The 25,612-nt window shown below is 42.4% G+C and overlaps 1 protein-coding gene across 2 annotated transcripts; it reads left to right on the forward strand.

The window, feature by feature from the left end:
* Positions 1–868: 868 nt before the first annotated feature.
* Positions 869–23,943, forward strand: LOC146969379 (equilibrative nucleoside transporter 2-like). 2 transcript variants are annotated; one of them, XM_085759459.1, is made up of 13 exons: positions 869–1,088; positions 10,508–10,561; positions 10,735–10,816; positions 14,112–14,257; positions 14,429–14,568; positions 14,654–14,788; positions 15,715–15,812; positions 18,910–18,997; positions 19,428–19,609; positions 19,702–19,804; positions 19,929–20,014; positions 21,924–22,123; positions 23,630–23,943. In XM_085759459.1, exons 2-13 carry the CDS (start codon positions 10,533–10,535, stop codon positions 23,739–23,741), a joined length of 1,401 nt encoding a protein of 466 aa, XP_085615585.1. In that variant the 5' UTR covers positions 869–1,088; positions 10,508–10,532; the 3' UTR covers positions 23,742–23,943. The 2 variants fall into 2 exon arrangements, with proteins under 2 accessions (XP_085615585.1, XP_085615584.1); XM_085759458.1 differs by having other exon boundaries at positions 904–1,088; positions 19,425–19,609.
* The last annotated feature ends 1,669 nt before the right edge of the window (positions 23,944–25,612 follow it).

The raw sequence follows: 25,612 nt of genomic DNA on the forward strand, positions 1-25,612 counted from the left end.
ATCCTACCAACTTCACTGGTTGATCCCCATGACACTGGGGAGCATGAACAGGAAGAGGAGGAGAAAGAGGAAGGAGAGGATGAGTTTAACTCTGATGATTTCAGTGAAAACAATGATGAGTGATGCATAGTGGAGAACCATTTACTTGACTGTTTATCTGGCATGAGAAAGAGAAGAGCGGTCACATCAAGAAGAGTTCTATTATGATGTTTGATCCAAATAAACCTTGGTTAAACACACAACAACCTCTGTCTAGACACCTTATTTGGTATCTCCAATATTGGCGTTTTATAATTGGTAAAAGGGTTAGGTTTACTTACTAGCATGCCACCAACATGTGATCACTTTATGAATAGTTTTATTATGATCTGTGACCCTTAAAACATGGGTCTAGACACCTTATTTGTTCAGATATCTGCAATATTGGCTGAGATATAGTGAAATTAGGTTTTTTCGATAATGGCGGCACTAATTTGCATAAAAATGATACATGGGACATTCTGACAACTTTTTAACATAGCTCATCATTTTCTACACATTTTTTCCAATCTAGAAACACTGGTTAGAAGTATATTTCCGGGGGGTGCATGATACCCCCCTCTTCTACTAGACTAATATTACAATGTAGGGGCCTATATTTTCTTGAAATATCACGACTTCTTTTCTTGTAACAATTTTTTTTTTTTTTGCCTTTTTAAATATTGAGATAATATAGCCTAGGTTACTTTATCCTTGTACTGTTGTGATTTGATTTTCTTATTGATCTTGAATGTAGAGTAGCCTACTTTTAGCAGAGATACTCAGTTCCATTGTTGAAGCAGCGTCAGTGCGCATGTGGCCTACAGTATTTTGTCCTCATTGGTCCTCCATACTGAGCGAGCTAGAGGTAGACAACACTGTGGATTCATAAGCCATAGCTGCTGCACTAGCCACTACCAGACACTGTCCCGCCACGTGTGGACGACGGATAGCCTCCCTGAAGCTGCTAATCTCCCCGAACCCTTTGGACCGTTTTTCACATTTCGGGTGTCGCGGTTTTGCTGTGGGAACATCATGAAAACACAGTGACGAGCCGCATTTTGTCCTCGGTGAGTCTCTGTCACATTCTTGCATCACGGTAGCTAGCGCTCATGGTAACGTATGGCTGGCTCTTTCACACGGGCATCGTTGTGTTTTACAATGAAATGTTTCCGTCGTGCTTTCTGAAGACAGGGCTGGTGTTGTCTTCACAGCTTACTGGCGCTGGTAGCTCAGGTTTCCTCCCGTCTCAAATAACCTGCGACTACAAATCTGGGGGGAAAAAGTAGTTCCCCTGAAGTCTCTTCACCTACTGTGAAATATAATATAATTCAGATTCAGACTGGAGTTATTGCGACATGAGTGATTTGTTTACCACATGTCGTCTACTATTCCTTTTTATCCTGCCTTCATTTGGCTTAGCCTACTAAAGATGATATTTACAGAATCCCCTAAAGGAAATCATATTTCATTAGGTTTCACCAACGATGTTGTAAATGTTGGTTGCTGCTGTGCACCTGTCAGACAGGACCTCACACAGGCCAGCTGGGATCTGAGTCTGAGTCCGTTCTTCTGTCTGTTGATGTGCATGATTCAGTGTGGATTACTAGGCAATGATAATCTCATCAGAAGCCTTCCACTTTTTCATTTAATGAATAACAGCCATTGCTGGACACAGGAGCAGCAGGTAGAAGAGGAATATGACCAGTAGCTCTGATTGATTAGGGTCTGTTAACTCTACAACCACTTCTACTGTTTTTAATCACAAAAGAACAGTCTGGTGTAGCCTATCTTATCTTATCTTATCTCCCAGCAAATGAAAAGCTGTTTTAAGATCAAGCGCCTTCTGTCAGTGTATAATGAAAGAGCGGGATGTGATGTGTGTGGGAGTTAGTTAATCAATTACTGTAAGTGTTTGTCTGGCAAGATGTGTGGGGATGAAGACACGGGTTATGAAAGGAGACACAAATACAGTTTGAACCAATATTATTTAGTCCTGAGTCTCAGCAGCTGTTGTTTATCATCATCTCCAATCTAAACGTCCTCCCGAAACGCCTCAAGATAAACAGCCAGTGTGTTCCTCACACCTCCTGAAGGCTGATAACATCTCAGTCATTCCTTTGTATGAACCAGAGTGAAAAGCTGCTCAGTCAGAAGCATGCTGACCTTAAAATCCCACTGCCAGCAGGTTGTAAACATTTTTCTTACGTTTTGCATGTGGTTCAGTGACGTTGTAGAGGGTGTGTTGCACATACAGCAGGCCGCTCCTCTTGTCTGCCCTATACAATTGGTAGCTGAGGAGGGTGGAGAGATGTAGAAAAAGGCAAGAGAACTCTCCAGAATGTTGTTTAGTTTATATCTTGATATTTGAACCTCGTCTGGTCGGTGGGAGTGCTGGTCTGATATTCAGCAGATGAAAGGTGAAAGTTTCTTTGTGCTTTTAGTTTACTGTGTGAATGTAAGCAGGATGTTAGTGACATTTTAAAAACCAGTTCTGGCTCAGTGTGCAACGTTTTCTGTACATAATATGTATGATGTGGAAAACAGAAGTCTCTCCAGGTCAGATAGGCTGAGAATGGACTTTACTGAAGTAGTAAACATCTTGTATGCAGCCATCAACATCTAGCCTATATTCACAGACTCTGGAGCATTTTCAGCCAAAACAACTTTTTTTTGCCTTTTGTGTGTTTTGTCTTGCCTGTTTAGGGGTGTGTGCGCATTGGCCCTCATTTATCAAACTTGCGTACACCAGAAAAATGGGTGTACACAGAGCCAGTCTATTGACGAGCCTTGCCACTCTCCATTAGCCCCATTGTATCGAACTTGGTTGCAGTTCCGCCAGAATTCCACTAGGAGTGCTCGCGGGCGAGTGCAGAATGAATGGGGCCCTATGGAGCTAGAAGGCTAAATTTGTCCCTTTCACCTGGTAATAGTAAAAAAATCGCAAATATTGTTGTAGTTTCTGCAAGATCAATATGGATTATAGGTTAAAAGTGAAATTGTTGAGAAGTTTTGTCCTTTCGATTTCCTACAGGTTGGGCTGTTGTTGCCCATAAAACGCTAGCATTCTGCTAATGCATGCTGATTGGTCAGTGACGGACTTGCGACTATTTACGACCAGAGATCCCACCTGATGACACAGTAGCTGTAAAACGGGCGAAAAGCTGTTTTATTTCTTTCTGTACCGCTGTTATTATGCACTTTTATTAACTTTTAATATTTTTTCAAGCGAGAAAGTAACTGTTTAGTCTCCCAATATGCGGTCAGTTTATCCAAATGACGGCTGTTTAGAAGTCTGCTCCGATGTTTTCGGAGAAGTGAAGCTGCACCTGTGGAGCAATCACAGCGGCAGCAGCCGGTCTGCTGACGTGCTCGGTCGGCGTACCTCTGTCGTCGATCCCGGCGGAGAAAACGGTCGTTAATTAACTTACCCGTAGGTTTTTAGAGGTTTACCACCGGCTGGTTGATGAAATCTAACAATTGTAGCAGTAGCATTAGTTTATTGTTTGAATGAAAAGTGAAGCTTCATTTGTGTATTGGACAGAGAGCAGTGCTGCCTGGGGGCTCTGTAGCCTCCTACGTTCACCACATTTACATAAATAAATAAATGTTTTACAATGAACCGATCGCCTGCATTAAATGTTTAAAAAAAAAAAAATTATTATGTTATGTTATAGGTTATAACATGGTTACGGTCCGCGGTTCTGTAGACGGGCTGGACGGGCTGTCATCGTGCTCTGAGGTGACTCAGAAATTACCGTAAAGCAGCACCTCTTGTCTGTGATGTCATCATGTTTTTTTGAACAGCTTTTTAGAACAGAAAAGTGAACTTAAAAAATCCAATATTCAGCCAAGTGCATTTTATTGCTTCCCCCTTTTGATAATAATATTCAAATTACTTGACAAAAAATTATTTCCAGAGAAAAGTGGATTTTTAGGGGTGTATCCCCATTGACTCCCATTCATTCTGCACTCGCCTGCGAGCGCCCCCACATGGACAGAGACGTGTTCCGAAAACCCGGAAGTAGGACGAGAGTGGCACTTCTCCTCAATATTAGAAATTCTCTGGTGTACACCAAATTCACCGCAAGGATCGGCATTTATCAATCTGAGCGTGAGCGTACGGTACGCACAAATCTCACGCCAGCTCTGACCAGGTGTACGCACATTTGGAACCAGCGTAGAACATGCAGGAAGGAGTGCTGCTGTGTCAGAACGATTATTAAACCATAGTCTAATAACGCAGCGATGTGGACCACATGTTGTTGTTGTTGTTGTTTATATTGATAAAAAGCTAAAAAGTAGCCAAAAAAAAAGCAACGATACAACCAAGTCCGTGTTGAAAATTTAACTCGACTTTTATTTTGAGCAACTCAGATGAATTAAAAACCACGATGTGACAGATGCTCGTTAATCAGCTGTGTGAACAGAAACAGTCAATGACAGACAGACCTGTAATTGTAGATCACACACAAACTTCCAACATCTCCTGCACCAGAGCATGACCGGACGGCTCCTCAGTCTCTGCCGGACACCGGAGCCCCCGGGGGCGGGGGGGGGGGGGGGCTCCGCTACCTGTCCAGGTGCAGCTGATCTCCGCGGCGGAGTGTTTTTTTTTTTTTTTTTTTTCCGTCACCGGGACCTGTCAGCGGGAGATCGGGCCAGTGTTTCACATCCCTCCATCAGCCGAACCATGCCAGCGGTGCTGATGGTCATAAAGTCGCGTTCGCAGCAGTAATATGCCTATATGATGAGGCATATTAGGGCCGTGATTCTCCTCAGTCACTTGTGTTTAGTAAACTGCAGGAGCGTTTCATGAGGTCGCTGGGTTTCCTGACGTGGTCGGTGACACGTGCGTCTGCAGCCTCCATCCACCGGGATGACGCTTATCAATCACAAAAACTATCAATCTATCAATGTCCAGATATTTAATATTGCCGCCCTCTCCCTGTTCAACGCGGTAATGTCGGTAAAGTCCCTCTTCTTGGCCGTCTTCCGTGTCTCCATGCCGTAAAAGGGGCAGGGCGACGCCTCTAAAGCAGGAATATATCGGGGCGTGACATTTAAATGACGCTCGTTTTCAGCCGCCGGATTTATCACCACCACGCCGGTTCTACGCTGAAATCAGCAGCGTACACACACACTTTTAATAAATCACACGTGACACTTGGCGTACACTGATATTTACACCAGAATCTACACCAGATCCTGCGCAAGTTTGATAAATGAGGGCCTCTGTGAGGTGGTTAAAGGGATAGTTCAACATTTGCCTATTGCCATAATGCCTATAGTCATAGGAATAGGTTCATTACAGGTGCATGTTGTTTTGAGATCCGCGGGGCAGAGATGTGAGATGCTCAGTGAACACAATGGAGGTGAATGGTACAGGTCCCCTGTCCTTCAAAGGGGGGGGGTAGCCGCCACTACTTGAAAAAAATAATAGAGGAAACACTGAACTCTCATAATTATATGTTATTATTTCCTAGCATGGTGAATGTGCAGGTCACAACTTGTCCGCCAGAGCGTTTTGGAGTTGTTGGATTGTGTATTTGATGAGTTTGATGAGACACAAGGGACCTGTAGCCTACCTTTCACTTCCAAAAACTTGCTGAACAACCTGCGTCTCTGATTGCAGATCTCAAAACAACATGAACTGATAATTACTGGTATGGCAATAAGCGAATGTGCCAAGATGTTGAACTATCCCTTTAACCCCTCCTTATTGTTGAGATGAGCGAGCTGACAGTTCTGTACTTGATACTGACAACGTCCATGATGCTTTTATCAGTGAATTGTCGTTTCAATAACACTTGGCCAAATAAGGTGGGTCTACAGTTTGTTCAGAAATCAGCATCATTTGACAGGGTCTCTGTCATGCATTACTACATGGAAACAGCTGAGCAGTGATATACGGTTGGATGTGAGCAGGCAGCACGGTGGACCAGGAGCAGACTGTGTGTCCTGGCTTCACCAGTGGTTTGGCTGTGCACAGATTCGTCACAGCTGACTTGCAATGTTTGTAAACTGTGTTCAGTCTATTCAAGATTTTGCAGTGATATCCAAATGTGAGTCATAAAGCGCTTGAAGCCAAGATGTTTCAACAGTACATTTTTTTACTCTGTTCACAGTCAGTTTCTGTCAGACACATCACCTACAGACCATATGACCAACAGTTTTTCTTCATCTGTTTGTATCAGTAGGTGTGTTTCCATCACCCCTAGAAATGCGCAAAACCTAAATGTCGCAGTTACTTTTATATAGTTATTTTTACGCTCTCATGAGGTGGTTTTTCAGACATATCGATATAAAAGTGTAGCAAAAAGTGTAATGGAAACACTTATTTCAGTTTGAGAACATCACATCCCAGGTCATCCTGAAATGTTGTATCCATAGTTGGTCTGTGAAATCCTCATTCACAATCCTCTCCCAGGAATCTATTATTCATGGCCAGTGCCACACATAAGGGCTTTGCCTTTGAGCAGTCAAGCGCTGCCATCGACTTCTGTTAAAAACAACAACAGCAACAGCTGTAGCAGCAGCTGAGATCGCTGTCCCCTCACCATGGAAATGCAGGACGCTTCCTCAAAGCGAAGTCTAGCGGAACGAGAATTTAAAAGAATTAGGCCTATATCATGAGGATTTACTCATTCGCAAAACACCCTTCAATGGAAAGGTCTGCAAATAGCAATTGTACTTTTTCGATATTTCAGAAATATTGCTTTTATTTTGCAAAAACCTGTAATTGAAACGCAGCTACTGGTGTTGGACAGCCAACCAGGATGTGTCAACCCATCCTGAAATAACCCTGTGTGAGAAGAGATGTTTACACAGCTGATTTAAAACTGCTCTTTTGGTTACAGTATACGGCCAAGAATGTATTAGCACCCCAGCACTTTTATCAAATAATGCCTCAATTTCTCCATGAAAATTGTTGCAACTCCAAATGTCAAAGTCTAATCTGACATTTTACACACAGAACGCAAAAAAGAGATTAAAAAAATTTATCAGATCATAAAGTGTTGCTCCTGTAATTTGTACTTGGACTCACCTGTGACAATTAAGAGTTGCTGGCGGTGTAGGAATCACACTGTTAAGTCCAGTTCTGTGTGTAAAATGTCAGATTTTACTTCTTTCTTCAGTTTTTTGTGCTGTTGATTTTCAGAAGAAATTGGGGCACTATCTAAACAAAATGCAGGGGTGCCAGTATTTCTGACCATGACTATGTAAAACAGCAGAGCACAGACTGAGGAACTGCTCACCTCCAACTGACTGACATGTCTGAACAGTGTTTATGTGTATGAATGAATGACTACAGCAGCTTATAACAGACTTTTTAAATTTCCCCTTGGGGATTAATAAAGTATTCTATTCTATTCTATTCTATTCATTCATATTCAGACTTGTGTTATCACAGCTGTGAAAAGCTTTTGCCTTCGTCATGTGTGTTTTCAGCCCTGACCTTAAACAACCACAGGACGTGTTTGCTGTGTGGAGCTCAGTGTGTCCGGCTCCTTTGTTACAAATACCTGCCAGATGTTTGTCTTGGGTTCTATTTGAGATCAGTCAGGCTATATCTAGTCAAACGGTTTGTGTGTGTGTGTGTGATGTTAGCTTCATCTCCTGCTGTCTGCCTCTCATTTGATTCAGACGAACAAAGCTACACCACAGAGGCTGGAGCAGCATGGAGTCGCTTCTAACTGAATGTGTCTAGTCTGCTCCAAACAAGTCAAAACAAGCCGAGCAGCCGTACTGAGCTCTACACTGCCAGCGTTAATGCTGTCAATACCCTTTCACTGATGTGGACTGTGCTGGCTAGGTTTTTTTTTTTTTCAGAGAGTACATTGCTGTGTTTGTACACAGGGAGTGGACAGATTCTTGACTTGTGCACACATTAAAGGGAGTGACTGAGCTCCTCCCCTCAGGTCGCTGCTTTCACTGCTAAAGCTTCAAAATCACTGCAGCTGCAATTAGGCAAGCAATGTTGTTTGTAGTGGCGGTGCAACACATTGTTGGGTATTAGTCCAGTAATTTTAGGCCAAAAAAGGGGTCAACGTTAAACAAATTGCAACAGAAGCAAACTCAACTGATTTTGTATCCTCAGCATGTCCTGAGTGAGGGAAAAAAAGCCCCGAAGAATCCCATTAGGGGAAAGTTTCGAAAAACACCCAAACATATCCCATTTATACGAATATAAAAAGTTTTTTTCACGTGAATAGGGTAAAATTTTTAACCTTTAGATATCTCCATGAAAATTACTGAGTTTATTACTTACATTAAGACAAACAAAAAATGTATTACAAGTTTTTTAAAATTATTTGTTAACATGAGCAAATTTGCATACATCTGCATAAATTTGCATAAATCGCACCGTTTTGACGGCACATGTACATATGAAGTTGCTGTGGTGGTACCGGCATGAAAATTGGAATGAGTTGACTCCATCGGTCAACCGACAAGTTGACCACTTTAAATTTCAAGATGACTGCAATTTTTCAAGACAGCCACATTCTTAGTAGAACAGGTAAAATGTCTCTATTAATGCTCATGGGCCTAAATTGGTTCCATTCCTTAAGTTTCTTAACTGTAATATGTTAACAAGATTGAACAAGACATTTTCACCTGCTCCTCCCAATGTTTAGATCAGGTGCTGTATGTATGCAAATTAGCCAGACGTAATGTCATACCTGCTCTACTAAGGATGTGGCTGTCTTGAAAAATTAACCAAAACCCGGCCATAGCAGCGTATTTCAGTTTGTGCGAATAAGGGGATTTTACAGTCATCTTGAAATTTAAAGTGGTCAACTTGTCGGTTGACCGATGGAGTCAACTCACTCCAATTTTCATGCCGGTACCACCACAGCAACTTCATATATACATGTGCCGTCAAAACGGTACAATTTATGCAGATTTATGCAAATGTATGCACATTTGCTCATGTTAACAAAGAATTTCAAAAAACTTGTAATACATTTTTTGTTCGTCTTAATGTAAGTAATCAACTCAGTCATTTTCATGGAGATATCTAAAGGTTAAAAATTTTACCCTATTCACGTGAAAATAAATGTTTATATGCGTATAAATGGGATATATTTGGGTGTTTTTCGAAACTTTCCCCTAATGGGATTCTTCGGGGCTTTTTTTCCCTCACTCAGGACATGCTGAGGATACAAAATCAGTTGAGTTTGCTTCTGTTGCAATTTGTTTAACCTTTTCTCATAAAATGACTGGACTATATGTCCTGTTAAACTTATGGGCTACAATAATAACTAGAAAATTTCCTCTGGGAAATTTTGATAGGGCCACGGGAGCTATGGCCGGTTTTGCCATCTCTGTCAACATGGGAATCAAACCCACTACTTTAAGGTCAAGACAGAGCAAATCGGACACATGATCATCTTTCTATAAGCACTGATATTAGCTATTTCATAGCTGTAGGGGCCAGTGCTCGGTGCAATTGCCCTGTGGCCCTAATCATCAGTGTTGTTTATTTATAAGCCCAGCAGACTGAGACTTGTTTGGTTTTTTTTGCTTTTCCACTAGCACTTGAGCGCAACGTCCAGCGGCCCGCCACTCCTAAATGAATGTAGAGGAAACACTGGGCAAGGAAAGGCAATTTTAGTTGTATACAGTAGCCCATTTTTACAACCAGTTTGTCCCAAAGGGCTCTGTCCTTAGACCCTCACATCCACTGAGGAAAAACTCCCAGAAACCCTTTTAATACGGAAAGACTGGAGAAACCTCAGGATGAGCAACAGAGGAGGGATCCCTCACTCAGGACGGGCAGACGTGCAATAGAATTCAAATTATATGAGATAAGATGGTCAACCTATTACAACGAATTTAATCATAATGTGGTTGTCGTAGCTGCGATTATCCTATTTGTTTGTTGAATTTTTTTATAATTTTTTTTATGCTGTTTATTACGACGGAGTATTAGGGCCACATTGACAAATAAAAAAATCACAAACTTCGAGAATAAAGTCGTAAATTTACGAGTTTATTCTCATAATTTTATGACTTTTTTCTCGAAGTCTGTGTTTTTTTTCTTTCCTCAATGTGGCCCTAATACTCCGTCGTAGTTTATGCTGTTGTCGCTGTTATGTGTTTTCTTTTTTCCATGTGTATGTTGTTGTTGCTGTTATGTGTCACACAAGGTGACTAAAAAATAAAGTATAAAAAAAGATGTGTAATATATGTTGTATACAGACAAGAAAACAGTTTATAACACAGAATGTGGAAACCATGGAAATGTTAACTAGTCAGATCATTTAATAAGAAGGATTAGTCCCAGAGGATACGATGCCTGTGCAGCAGGTTCTCTCAACATGCTGAAAGTGTCTTCCATCCAGAGTAGACTGCCTCTCACAGCCTCCTGCCAGAATGTTAAAGGACTCCTGCAGCGAGAGAAGGGCTTTGCACGAAGCGGACAACACGCTCAGTAATCTCTGGACATGCCTCTGACCTCTCCTCTCTCCTGTCGCCCTCACAGCTTCACCAGAACCTCCTACATCAGGATGAAGGGACGAGCAGCTCCTCAAGACCAGTGAGTTTCAAACAAGAACCTCTCGCTTCCCTTTATTCACCTTTGTCTAGTTTCTGTGTGGTTTGTTTCAAAGAAGTACTACTGGAACAATTTAATGGCCTTTTCATTTTGTGCAAACTGAAACCGGTGGACTCTTGCTGGCCTGTGACATCGTGTTACTTCCCATTTTACAGTGGCTGCCTGGTGGGAGTTTGTTTCTTCATTCTGGGCCTGGGGACGCTGCTGCCATGGAACTTCTTCATGACTGCTTCTTTGGTAAAAACATGACCATTCTTAATCACATTAAAACATTTCAGATGCTAGCTTTCAGTCTACATTTTCACACTTTTTTTTTACATTAAGGAGCCAAACTGATCACAGATCAACAAATCAGGAATTGGATCACATGAGTTTCTTTGCTTTCAGACTTATTGCAAGTGTTTCCCATGGCCATGACCACAATACTCATCCGCTCTGTTATTAGGATGGAATTTAGAGCACCTAAGGATCTCCTCAGGGACCCCTGGGAGTCCCCACCCCTCTCCTTAAGTAGCCCTGTTCTAAAGTCACAGCAGGGGGGTGGTCTACTGGTCTGGGGCTTTACTACTTAAACTTCTTACAGAATCACATGCAGGATGGACGACAGATGCTTAGAATTAGAGCTGTTTTTACTTTAGGGAAGTGTGAGGAATAACTGTGGAGTATAGCATAAGTACGTGATGGAGAGGATTAGTCTAGGTGGTGTTATGTTATGTAGCCCAGTGACTGGTGGACGTCCTTCATGTTGTTCAGAATGGTGCTGTGACCCGTAAGTCTATCATATGACTGGGGGTAACCATGTGTGGATGGCGGCACGTGCTAGAGCCTCTTTCCACATACATGTTACCTGCATCTGAGCAGCACCTGACTTCTGCTGAAAGCCTTGACACTGGACAGTCAGGGATATTTTGGGCTGCTGGCTGATAAAACCCGAGCAGCATCACAATAAACAGCAGCAGTGTGATTACAGTACTGTTATCTGTCACCTAACTTATCATGGTCTGTGCTCTAATCAGCCCGCTGGATGTTATTAAAAACCTGGCTTCGTGTTGACAAAAGGCCGCTGTTATTATAATCGGTTTGTCAGCTACAGCAGCACGAGAAGTCAGATAGTGAGGTTATTGTCTGAGTTCACTGACTCCCTTCAGATGTTAGAAATTACAATCATTTTTGTGATCAGTTTTTTATTTTATTTCAATACATTTTCATGCATCCAGATCCCTTACCCGCACCCTTGTCCCAAGGGGTTACATTAATTATGATTACAGGGGAAAAAAACAAAAGAAATTACAATCATTAGAGTGTTTGTGTTAAAATGTTGTCTGTCGTTGTCTTGGCTACTTGTGGCCTGAAACTGGCTGTAAACAAAACACTGGTTTATTAATAACTTTTTTTAAGGTGGATGTGGAGAAAAACAATTGCTCATTCACACAGATAACTGCTAAAAGAAAGATTAGCATTCATCTTCAGAAGCTAAATGTTGCCAACTTTGTGTGATCTTTAGAGATGAGCAGGTAATGTGCTGTATAGAGAGAGAGAACACAGCTTATTTGAACTTCCACATTCGGCCACCGAGAGCAGAGTACCCAATGAGTAAAGCAGCTGCTCTCCTATCATCAGAGTTAAAGGTCCAGTCAGAGGTTGCGCTAGACTTTTTCGTCGCCGGTCATTTTGACTGACGGGGTCATAAAAATTCCGTCATAATCTATTTTTACCGGTCACTTTAATTTTTTTTAAATGATAATAATGCCATATTCAATAGCATTCAATTTTAATTCATGTTTAATTCATATCAAGTCCAAACAAATTGAACAGAGAATATGCTCCGGAGCAGAGTCGGCGTCAGAGCACATCTAACCGTGGGTCAGTCAGTGAATGCGGGGGTCACTTTCTGCCACTCAACATCTAAATACAACGTTAGATGACATCAGTTTTCTGTCAACAATCAACATGCTAACCCATGTGATATACCAAAACATCCAAAGGAGCACGTTTTCACATGCACTCGCACCACATAGTGCACTGGCGTTAGCGCTCTCTCTCTCTCTCTCTCTCTCTCTCTCTCTCTCTCTCTGTGCCTCTCATTTCTCTTTTACGCACGCACGCACGCACGCAGCCATTGCGCATCACTGAAACAACTGAAGCTATAGACCACACAGCCAGATGCAGCACAAATTCAGACAGGACAAGACCCACTCAGCTTTAAGTGTTATAAACAATGCCACGGCGGGCAAAATACATTAAAAGAAGGCTTAACGTTACCTTTAGAAGAGTTGTGCGCGGCGAGTGTGTGAAACGGTGATGTCCTACCCCCACCGCTCTACCTGTACCTACATCCATGACCTGTACCGAGACACACCGCTGTGTAGCTACAGCTACGTAACTTAACAGCTGACTACTGTCGGTCCCTCGGACACTGCAGCTGAATCTCGCCCGTTAAATCATTATCGACCGTCATATTTGCACTGACACGACTCCCATCAACATTTAATCCACTTGAAGGAGTTTGAATACTGCGGGGAAGCTTTCTGTCTTCTTCTCTGTTGTTAGTGTTTCTGTGTGGCAGCGCTACAGCGCCACACACGCTCCACACAGGCCTCGGGTATGAACTACAGAGTTTTCTACTGAGCGCACCAGCCAGCTGTGAGTTTTTTTTTGTTTTTTTTAAATCTAATTCTCACCTTAGTGACTTTGTGACATTGTATATGTTTTATATCGTTATCCACCTCTCCATTTATTGATTATCCGCCGGCTTCATTGTAAACAAATGCACATGGCCAGACGGCCATGGCTGTGAATTGCAATCTGTCAAAATGACGGATGGCCTCAAAATCTTTCCGTCACCGTTTTAAAAAAACGGTCAATGACGGAAAATATCCGGTTAACGCGACCCCTGGGTCCAGTGTGTAAAATGGAGGTAGAACCGTCACATCCAGGGTTCAGATTCTAGATCGCAGCGCTCACTTGCTCGCTTGCTCGTACGCACTCACCCCTCACGTCGGCAAAGTGACGGTGGCCACCGAGGACAAAAAACTTGTTTACCACAGCTGGGACGACTGGGAGTATTTCAGGAGTATGGAGCGATGAGGTGAAGATCTAAACCATTTTACAATACGTCTACTGTTTCCTCCTCCTCCTTCTTCGTTGGTTTATTTATGAACGCAAAACTCTTGAAGCATGCTCTCTGGTTGGCTGGATTTTCCATTCGGACTACCGTACAAACATGGCGGCGCAAGATGGCGACTCTCTAAAGCAAGACCCTTGTTATATGTAGATATAAAAGAATAATTATAAGGCTACAAAAAACAAACCAATTTTATTTTATAGCGATTATACACAAATATATTCATGGGTAGTATATTCAGATTTTGCTGATAAACCTTAACAATTTTTACACATGGGACCTTTAATATTGATTGATTACATTGATTAATGTAGTATATTCTTATGCTGGCATGCTAAAGACAGATAGACTGTCTATGTTTGTGTAGCCTGAGTTTGACAGTGGTGGTCCAACATCTGGGTGTTGTAGTATTTCCAGGGTCGTCTGAACACTACAGAATGGAGCAACAGCACGACGGTGGTCCCCAAAGAGTACTACTTCAACAACTGGATGACGCTGCTGTCCCAGCTGCCCCTGCTGCTGTTCACGCTGCTCAACTCGGTCCTCTATCAGAGGTCAGTGACGGGGTTAGAGGATGTTGTTATCTGGCTGTGCTGTTGATGAGAAACTCAGACTTGTTTTTCCAGACACAGGAGGATGTTGGCATGGATGTATTTGTAGTCTGATGAAGAAGTTGTGCTATCCGTGTGAAATCTCTGATGTATGTGCTCTGGCTCCCGTTTCAGGATATCGGAGGCAATGCGCATCGCAGGCAGCCTCGTGTTCATCCTGCTGCTCTTCATTCTCACGGCCGTGCTGGTCAAAGTGCCCATGGAGGAAGATAGATTCTTCTCTGTTACCATGGCTACTATCTGGTTCATCAACTGTAAGTCAAAGTGAATGAAAGCCTGAGAGAATGAGACGCTGAGAGTTGTCTGTGTTTTTAAAGTGGTGCTTCCTCTCCTCCTCAGCGTTCGGCGCCGTGCTGCAGGGCAGTCTGTTCGGCCTGGTGGGTCTGCTGCCTCAGAAGTACAGCACCATCTTCATGAGCGGCCAGGGCCTCGCCGGGACCTTCGCCGCCATCGCCATGCTGCTAGCCATAGCCAGTGAGCCGCCCTCATTTGTTTATTTGATTATTTGTAGGATCCCCATTAGCCGATGTCATGACATTCGCTATTCTTCCTGGGGTCCTCAATGCAATTAAAAAAAAACAAAAAAAAAACTTTATTTCTATAGCACCTTTCAAAACCAAGGTTACAAGGTGCTTCACAAAATACAAATAAAATATCATTGAAAAAATAAAGCAATTAGAAAGTGAAGAAAACAGGGAAAAAAGAACATAGTACATACTCACATTTATTGCTGTTGCTATTGTGATCACTGTAACATGTCATCATATACACATGCAGCAAACAGTTTAAAATATTATTATTAGGTGCAAAAAATACATCATACATCACATTACATTACCAAAACAGTTCAACCCACAAATAAATTCCTGTAATAAATTATTATACATTACATATTTCTTACTAATTGAATTTTCAATTTATTTAAATAGTCTATTACTACCTTTTTAAAAATGATGTTATTAGGTAATGTGTTCCATCCTATAATGGCTCTGTATATTACAGTATGTTTTAAAAAGTTTGTTCTTGGTTTAGGTGCCAGTAAATTATCATATCTTGATTGTCTGGTTGCATATTTATTGACATTTCTGGTGAACACTATCTGATCTGAAAAATACTGTGTTTTTTTTTTATTGTTAATCAAATTTCTCATGAAAGTTAGGAGACTTAATTTTAGACTGTCTTCAACCATTCACAAAAAGAACGCCACTGGGTGCCTAATCCCCAGTTGCTTAGTAACAGAGCACATTGAAAATGGCTGTGGAGCTGGTCAAATTAGCATGACGCCACCCACCACACAACACGCACTCTGTTCTGTTTCCAAGCGCTCGGCTCATGTTGGCTCCTGTTGTTTGTCAGGTTTCCCAGAGCTCTGAGCTAACACGTTATGGTCTGTCACTCAGGTGATGCAGAGTCTGAGTCGGCAGCGCTGGGATACTTCATCACGCCGTGCGTGGGGACGGTGGTCACACTCTTCAGCTACCTGATCCTGCCTCGCCTGGTCAGTCCGCTTCCACATCTCTGTGCCTACATCACCCACAATCCATTCAGCCTCTACTAAACTAACAGTATACTCCTCTTTTCACGACTGCTGAACACTGACGCATCACACTGAAGCTACTGTTCACCCTCGGGTCCATGTTCTGACATTTAAAATTAGATCAGTAAATATAATCAGACTTTTTAAGGTGCTGTTTGCTTTGGCTAGTGGAACTTTGGATGCTGGAAAAACCTGCCAGCTCACAGCGAAATGAAAACTGAAGTACTGTTAAAACATTTTTGACCTTAAAGCCCTGGGGCCTCATTTATCAAAGAGCGTGTAAAAGTCCTCTTAAATTTTCAGTACGACGGAAAGGCAAAATGTGCGTACGACCAAAAAATATACACTCTTTTCAGATCTATCAAACTCCGCGTACACACGGCTGCACGGTATTTCCCTTGATAAGTCACACCGGACCTGAGAAAAGCGTGGATGAGAACACGCCTCATACCCAGCCCCCTAAACAGCCCCACACAACCATATGTGGTCAATGCAAATCAGTTACGTGCATATTAAGTAGCCATGTGCACTCTGGAAACCTGTGGAATGACGTCAGTGGAAGACGGTGAAGACAACAGACGGACGGAGAGCGGAGAAAGAAGCGGAATTTCTCTGAAAGCGAGATACACGGTAACACGGCAATATCAGTCAGAAACATCATCTTGCATTGAAAGGCTACAATAAATACAAAAAAAACTCCCAAATCTAAATGAAACAGAACAGAAAGAAGAAGAATTATTTATTCTGCCCCTTATTTTAGATTATGTCATAATAATTTAAAGCAGGGTTTCCACTGCCAGTCAGTACTACTTTGCACCCCTTTCCACTAACCCCCAACTTCCGTTCACTGGAAGACTTTGATTTTCATTTGTGCATAGCTATATATTAAAAAAAAAACAAAAAAACATTGAAGTCCACCAGTCTGTGACTTTTCCTGATGTTGGGCAGCTAGCACCCATTTTTGTTAAATACAATAAATATTATTCACACAAAAAATATCGATCATGTTTTCTCATTTGCTTTGATTTGCGCCGACATTATTGTGCTTGCTGCTTGCTTGTGTGTGTCCAGTCTGGCTACGTAACACACGCACGTCGCAGAAATTATTTTCCAGACTGGACAGACGGGTTGTGGAAGAGGTGTAGCCTACATGCAAGGGAAAAATATCAATATGATATCAAAAGAAAACGAAATTCGTTTTATAAAGCCAGTATTTAGGAGCAAACTAGTGTAAATGCACAGGGGAAAAATCTGAGTCGCTGTGCTTTTCATGTAAAGTGCCGACGTCAACACGTGTGCGGCGGTGGTGGGGGGGGGGGGGGTCATCATCACCACCACTTGCTACTTCAGTGTCCGCGCTCCTCTCTCCCTCGCATACTGCAGTTCTCTGACTCTGCAGCGGCGTCGCCAATTCCTCCTGTTCTTCAAAAAGCGTGTAAATGCCGGTACGCCATGGTCGGACTGGTCGTAAATTTTTGCACTTACTCCCGACAAGTTTTGGTTTGATAGATCCCAAATTAGGCGGAGAAAAGTGCGTACGCACAAAATGGGGGAAAGAGCGTGTAAAAAAGCGTGTATCCACAATGATAAATGAGGCCCCTGGTGTGTAAAAACAAGAACTACTGATTAAAGGGATAGGTCAAAATTTTGGCAAATTGGCTCATTGCCATAATCCCTATAGTTTTAGCAGTAGGTTTGTTACCTTTAATTGTTGGTGTAAGCTGTTTTTAGATCGGCGGAGCAGAGCCATGAGCTGCTCAGAGCTAAGCTATGGAGGCTAATGGGATTTCTTGGTTTCCCTCATCAAACTCATCAAATACACAATCCAACAACTCCAAAACGCTCTGGTGGACAAGTTGTGACCTGCACATTCACCACGCTATGAGATAATAACAGAACAGTACGAGACAGAGTTGTTTTAGAGGCAAATACAGAGACTGCTTGCTGGAAAACTGCCCCCGAAAGGAACGTGTATCAGCGGCTTTGCATGAATTTACCTCAAAAACAACTCTGTCTTGTAACTTACACTCATGCTTTCAGTCATATTTTGCATCAAAAAGTTACACAGGAGGACTTGTAGTATGCACCAGTTACGCAGCGCAGTCCCCGTGAAGGAAGATCAGAGGACAAACGTACACAGACATAGATGTGCATCACCTGTAACAACGGCCCTGCTAAAAAAAAAAGACGGCACTGCTCTCCAGCCTCTGCTGTTTCTCACTGGAAGATCTAGCTGCCAAACGCTGCTCAGCTGCGTGTGTGTTTTGTAACGGCAAAAAAAAGCAAAACATCGTTGATCATCCTCCGATAGAGGAACGGGTTGCTGATTGGCACAAGCCCAGTCACAGACACTCAACAGAGTGTATGAACCAAGTTTGTCCCCTTTTGGCTACCGTATTCAAAGATGGCGATGCAACATGACAGCCTCAACAACCCATTCTAAGCTACGAGACAGCTTTCATTTTATGCGATTGTTATTAGACTTTAAATACATATTTATGAAAGCAATATTAGATTTTTGCTAATAAATAGTCAAATAAGTTACACACTGTCCCTTTAATCTGAGAACTGGTGGATTTTGAATGAAATGTGACTGAACTCCAAGTTAGTCAGCAAGGGAATTTTCTGCGATCTGTCTAAAAACACATGATGTCTTCGAGCTTCAGCTGTTACATTAACATATCAGGGAGTTGCTGTCAGTCCAACGGATGTGAGATTATTGATCAGTGAATCCACCATGTTGAGTCCATAGATAAAGAAGCTGCAGTTATAGCAGGAAACATGGAGCATCACTCATTCAGATTTTTCCTTTAAGCTGCTTGTTAATTTTTCATTTCAGATTGCGCCTGTTGTATATATTTTATTGTAATGCACTCATCCAAACACATTTAAATCATGTTTTATTCACATATTGTACCACTGAGCTAAAACCTGTTGTGTAAGTGATACAGAGGATCAGCTGCAGCGGTAGAGCTGTTTCAACCCAGCAGAATGATCAATGCTTTTAGCTGAGTGAAGTTGTGCAGGTCTGACTTTGCGCTGTGATGTTTCCATGCAGGAGTTTGCACAGTTTTATCTGAAAAAGAGCAGCAACCTCAGCAGCAGCAGCACCTACGAGGCCGGCACCAAAGACGAGCTGCTGAGCGGTGAGGTTTTGACACAACACTCTCTGTCTTAATGTCTTTCTCTCGCTCCCCTGACATGCAACCTCATTTTAAAGTGCGAGCTCTTTAAGATTAGCAGTATTAACATCATCAAACATTAGTCTAACAGCGAGCGAACATCTGTTTGCCTTTCCGCTCAGTTCATGGATACGTCTGTGTTAAGTAAATTGATTCAGTATAACATTAGCTTGTTATGTCAATTGACCCTCTGTTTATCCAATTAGAGCCCTAGCAGTGTCTAGACAAAGACAGAGTCTGTTCCACTCAGACAACCCCACACAGTTTTCCATGGATGTTAAAAACACACAAGTCACAGCCAGACGCCGTGGATGAAATATTTCCTGTGCTGAACAATGAAGTGTTTTAAGTCTAAATAGAACAGCGGTGTAAATATGTGTATATTCAACAGCAGAGAGCAGCACAGTGGAGAACGGTAAGCTGAACGGCCACGCCAACGGCTCGGTGGCCAGCAGTCCAGCTGAGGAGGAGCTGGAGCCCAGACCAGAAGACGGGACCACCACGCAGGCCTTTCTGTCCCTGGAGCAGGTGGACAGGGGACAGGCCAAAGCCTCGGTCATAGAGGTCTTCAAAAAGGTTCATCCACTTGTTCATACGTCTCTGTTACTAAGACAACCACCTGAGCTCTGACGCCTTCAACTTTTTTTTTTTCCTCTTTTCGTTTCCAGATCTGGGTAATGGCATTCTGTGTGACGTTTGTGTTCACTGTCACTCTGTCCGTCTTCCCTGCTGTCACTGCTGATGTCAAAACATCATTCCCAGGAAAATGGGGTAAGACAGTGAGTGATTAATGAGATCACTGCTGCACTTGGGTTGGCCCTGTCTGGTCCTCAGTTGGACCCAGTGTATTAGTGCGGGCGCTGACCCTGTGTGTCTGTGTTCATTCTTCCCTCAGAACGCTTCTTCCTCTCAGTGTGCTGCTTCCTGATGTTCAATATCAACGACTGGCTCGGTCGCACCGTCACCACCTTCATCCGCTGGGTGAGCATCCCATCTTATTGTTTTTAGGTGACACTTCTTCTACTACTTAGAGCAGTGGTTCTCAAACTTTTTTACACCAAGGACCCCTAATTGACACAAATTAGACCACGGACCCTCATTGGACAAAATTTTTAAGCAAACTCCAGAAACATACAAATATGAGTGTGGAAGGAGTGAGGAATGTTACTTTTTTAGTCAATGTATGTTCAAATGAGGGCAAATGGCGTGAATTTTGGGAAATATTTGGAGAAATTTCTGGGGAATTTTTTTTTTTTTTTTTTTTTTACAATTTCTCCAAAAACATTTAAACATTTATAGAACAAGTGGTAAACATGCTCCCCCAATTTTTTTTTTTTTTTTTTTTGAAAATTCTAGACTTTGAAAAAAAAAAGAAAAAAAAGTTGAAGATTTTCTAGAAAATAGTGGTAAAGCTTCTCAATAAATTTTTTTAAAAATTCTAAAAAACATGGTAGAAATGTCTTTGAAAAAAGAAGTAGAAAATAAATAATGAAAGAAACTCAAAAAACTTTAAAAATTCTCGTAAAAAGTGGTAAAATTTCAAGAAAAAGTTGGGGACTCCCTTACGGACCCCTGGGGGTCTCTGGACCCCACGTTGAGAACCACTGACTTAGAGTTTTGATAGTGTGTTGTGAAAATGATTGTTTAGTTAGAGGAGCCAGATTGGATCAAATCTTGGTGGGAAAAGGAAAAGAATTGATTTTATCCAGTGGAAGATGAAAGCCATAGTTACATGTCAGCATCCCATACATACAACAGCTGCCTGCTTCACACACAGTTCAACCAGCTGACTGTCATTGTAAGAGCTGTTTGTTGTTTGCAGTGATTAAACAGAGCGGAGCAGACTGAGTGACTTACCTGTAGATAAGATGTCTCTGACTACATTTAATGCTGTTGACATACTGTTTAACAGCCCAGTCATTAGAGGAGGTTACAGTCAGTGATGACTCAGTGTCCTCTGACCTTCACTGGAAGTCAGTTCATCCTTCACTAACAGTAATGATAACAATGTATGAAGCATTCCCTGGGGGCTGATGGGAATGGGTGTTCTCCTGTTACGGTTGCTCTGTGTGACTGCGTCAGAAACCGTTAGCACATGGTAGCCGTCTCTGTCTCAGCTCACCTCAGCTCCCACACTTACACATGAAAATCCTTCCTGCTGCCCACATCCACATCCACACTGTCAGGCAGCTCTGTTTGATCGCCCATCATACTATCACCTCCTATTGGACATATTGTTTGTCCTTGTGCTGATAGTTTGATGTGCAGGTCTCCATCTGCTCTGACCACCTCTTTCTACCCACTGTCATCCTGTGTGGATCAGGTCCTGCCACTGTTAAAGCTGTGTCTCACTAACGCCTTGAAGCAGCTTCAGAGTTGGCACATACATTAAGAAATTAAAGGAACAGTATGTAATGTGGCCAAAACTGTTTGCTGCAGTCCAATTCCAAACACACAACAGTGCGTTGTTTCTCCTCCCTTCGCCCCCAGACTCCAGGTTGCCAGATAATAATAATAATGACAGTAATAATAAACTTTATTTCTATAGCACCTTTAAGTATATTTTTCGGGCTTTTTCACCTTTAAAATGAACATGATTCCTTAGTCTCTGGTGACATATTGAGTGTTTTTCTGATGACTTGCTGTACATTTCTTACATCCAGCTCCTTTAAGATCATCAAACAATTTCTAACTCAAGTAAATATAAAATGCAGCTTTTAAATGATGATTTCATTTATTAAGGGAAAACTGTTATTTAAAACTACCTGGCCCTATGTGAATCACTTCTGGCCCAATGTGACCTCACAGAACAGCCAGTAATTATGATGCAGTTTGACTGTAGTTAATTTCCTGCACTTCAGTGTGACTTCATCTCTCCCCTGTCCCGCAGCCTGGTAAAGAGTCTCGTCTGTTCCCGGCGCTGGTGGTCTCCAGGGTGGTGTTCGTTCCTCTGCTGATGGTCTGTAACGTCCAGTCCCGCTCCCACCTCCCCGTCTACTTCGCCCACGACGGTGCATTCACCGCCATCATGGCTCTGTTCTCTGTGTCCAGCGGCTACTTTGTCTGCCTCTCCATGTCCTATGCGCCACAGTGAGTTCCACACAACTTTCCCACTTTATCCTCTGTGATTTAATTAGAAAATCAATAGGAGAGAGTGAATCAGCACTGGCACCATACATGGTAGAAAACAATGTGACCCAGCAACACCTCCTCCAGCTCATACCACCTCAGGTCAGTGAGTCATTGGATTGTGAATTGTAACAGCAGTTTCAGTTAGAGTACAGTGTCATATAAAGGACACATTTGGATAATTTCTTTTCTAAAAAGTGTTGATGTCAGTCACTGTAATAAAATGACAACAATGTTTAAAAAAGTAACTGATGAGTAAGGGCATGTTAACAGACCAGAGAGATCTGTGAAGAACAGTTTGCAGTCAAATATTATACATATAAATATGTACTGCTCTGGAAAAAATTAAGAGACCACTTCAAAATGATCAGTTCCCCTGGCTTTACTATTCATAGGTATGTGTTTGAGTAAAATGAACACTTTTGTTTCATTCTATAACTTACTGACAATATTTCTCCCAAATTGGAAGTAGAAATATTGTCATTTAGAGCATTTATTTGCAGAAAATGGCAACAGGTCAAAATAACAAAAAAATTCTGGTGTTTTCAGACCTTGTATAATGCAAAGAAAACAAGTTCATATTCATTTTAAAACAACACAACACTACTTTTTAAACTTAGAAATCAAAATTGGTGGAATAATCCCAATTTTTAATCGCAGCAGTGTTTTTTTTATTTATTTATAATCTTTCTTCCTCATTAAATATGGTTTGGTTCAGGTGATCAGCTAAGTAGAGTGAGGTGTGCTTGTGTTGGAGTTCAATAGACACTGGAATCGATGGCTGCCATACATGTAGAGAAGCTGATTTAATAAGAACATTTTGGAGTGGTCTCTTTATTTTTTCCAGGGCTATATATATGTTTTGAGGTTGAGTTGGTTTACCATGGTAACATCACGTTCTGTTAAAGACTCTCATGGAGCAGCTCTGTTTGTGCTGTAGCAGATATCTGAGACTCTGTCCTCCCCCTCTATCTGTGGAATTTGTTTCCGGGGTTATGTGGTTCTCATTAACATATGGATTTCCCAAGCCCTTGCTACTTCACAGCTAGCTGTAGAACTGTACGGCTATTGTTCAAGGAACTAGCGCGCAAATACACATCTAGAAGCAAAGTGCCAACTGTTCCGGTGCTGCACCTGAATTCCTCATCAGGCGTCTATCTGTGACGAGCAGGAAGAGGTTTTTGAATTCCAACTGCCACCTGATCCAGAAGAGGGAGGGTGTGGAGAATAGGTGCCACTCTTGGCAACCGATGAAAGCTGGTGTCATGTTAGTTGTGTTTCTCATGAAGTCATGCAAATCACCATGAGAACAAGCCCTGACTGTGACAGAGACGAGCGTGGGTGGATACCACTTCTCAGGTTGACGAATGTTGTGGAGGGCAGTGAGGTGAAGGTGAGGTGAGTCTTTGGGGTCATGTGATGACGAGGTCGCTGACCTTCTGCTCTGCCCCCCCTTTCCCTCCTCAGGTTGGTGGAGCCCAAGGATGCAGAGACTGCAGGAGCCCTGATGACCTTCTTCCTGGCCCTGGGTCTGTCCATAGGAGCAGCCCTGTCCTTCCCCCTGAGAGCTCTGGTCTAAACACACACACACGTACACACATGGCAAACGTATGATAAAAGGTTTATCATCAGTCTGCCCCCCTCCCTGGAAGACATTCCCCTCTTCTTTTTCCTCATTGGTCTGTCATGTGTTGTTGCATGCTGCATGTGTTGCTGCAGCGCGACGGCCTCAACAAGCAAAGGACCCCCGAGTGACACTGTTGTGTAAAAAAAAAGAAAAAGGTTTAAAGGGATAGTTCACCCTAGAATGATATTTCGCTCATTATCTACTCACCCTCATGTTGACTAAGGGCTGGAAGAATTTTCAGAGTCCACCGTCCCTTCTCTGAGTTACAGGGGGTCTTGACGTAGCAGTGCATTTCAATGCCACGGTAGCAAAGGGACACCAGAGCTCTTCGTAAAAAAACACACACAAAAAAACATCCAAATACCTCCATGATGCTCGTATGTAATGTCCGTCTTGTGCTGAAGCCCCAAATTGCGTAATTGTCCCGAAAAAAATTAAATAAGTCCACATTCCAAGCATGTTTGTAGCATTAGCTCCTAGTGTTGTTGTCCGCTCTTCCGCTGCCAGCGCGCATGCGCAAGGTTCGCACTGAGACCGACTCGAGTCTTCAGTATCAGTGCGAACCTTGCGCATGCAATTTGGGGCTTCAGCACAAGACGGACATTACATACGAGCATCATGGAGGTATTTGGATGTTTTTTTGTGTGTGTTTTTTTACGAAGAGCTCTGGTGTCCCTTTGCTACCGTGGCATTGAAATGCACTGCTACGTCAAGACCCCCTGTAACTCAGAGAAGGGACGGTGGACTCTGAAAATTCTTCCAGCCCTTAGTCAACATGAGGGTGAGTAGATAATGAGCGAAATATCATTCTAGGGTGAACTATCCCTTTAAGTGGTACTGGTCCTAAATGACACGTGTCCCTGTGGACGGGGATGAAGGGAACTCCAGGTTCTGTCTCCTGCTGCGACGGGTTAGAAAACATCTGGTTCCCGCTGTGTGTAGTTATCATAGGTTTGATAATAAAGAGATATTGTTCGTCTTTATGTCTCTACATTTTTAAGTTTACAGTATTTACAGTTGGGTCCATAAGTATTTGGACAGGGACACTATGTTTGTATTTGTGCCACTCTGCACATTACCAGAATGGATTTGAAATGAAGCCATCAAATGGTTTATACCTGAGTTTTAATTCAAAGGGTTTAATAAAATATGGAAGTAACATAATATGTTACATGATCACTCTGTCAGTCATATGTGCAGTTACCTTTGAGCCTCTGGAAACAGTCTGTTTTGTGGGTTTCCTTCATTTAAAGAGAAATGAAGTGGAGAAAAGGTCCAAGTGTTGAATTAACATTTGGTATCAGTCCAGAAAGATGTCGATTCCAGTGAGGGAGGGCGAGCATCTAGCTGATTGTCTGACAGCTCTGTTGTGTTCAGAGACCAGACTCTTACCAGAGGCCAAATCAATAGAAGTGCCAAAAACTGCTGACACCCACATAGGCCCGTTTAGCATCTGCTGGTAAAAAAAAAAAAGCCTGTCCAGGTCAGGACAGGAACACGATTCCTTGGACAGAAACAGGCTCATGGTCCTAAACACGACATCATCTGTCCCACTGTGTGTGTTAGTGCTGCAACAAGCAGCAGCAGGAACTCTGGTGTATGAGCAACTCAAGAGCTTCTAATGGCAAAAAGGTCCTGAGCACATGAACCCACAGTGGAGCAGAGTAAAGACTTCAGTCCAGTTATGTCTGTGCCTCTAGAAAAAGGAGGCGGTGTGTATAAAAATAGCTGTAACACCTGAACAGTCTGTCATTTCCTTCCACCCTTTGAACTGGAATTGAAAGTTTTCACTTCAGTCACATGTGGATGGTTTGATTTCAGAT

The sequence above is a fragment of the Trachurus japonicus genome, chromosome 18 (assembly GCF_045865225.1).
Source record: "Trachurus japonicus isolate A0001 chromosome 18, Traja_1.0".
NCBI classification, from domain to species: Eukaryota; Metazoa; Chordata; class Actinopteri; order Carangiformes; family Carangidae; genus Trachurus; species Trachurus japonicus.

Coding starts and splice junctions, on each gene's coding strand:
- LOC146969379 (XM_085759458.1), top strand. CDS start 10,533: ATGAAGGGACGAGCAGCTCCTCAAGACCA. Junction 14,258..14,428: donor AACTCGGTCCTCTATCAGAG/GTCAGTGACGGG, acceptor CTCCCGTTTCAG/GATATCGGAGGCAATGCGCA. Junction 20,015..21,923: donor TCACCACCTTCATCCGCTGG/GTGAGCATCCCA, acceptor CCTGTCCCGCAG/CCTGGTAAAGAGTCTCGTCT.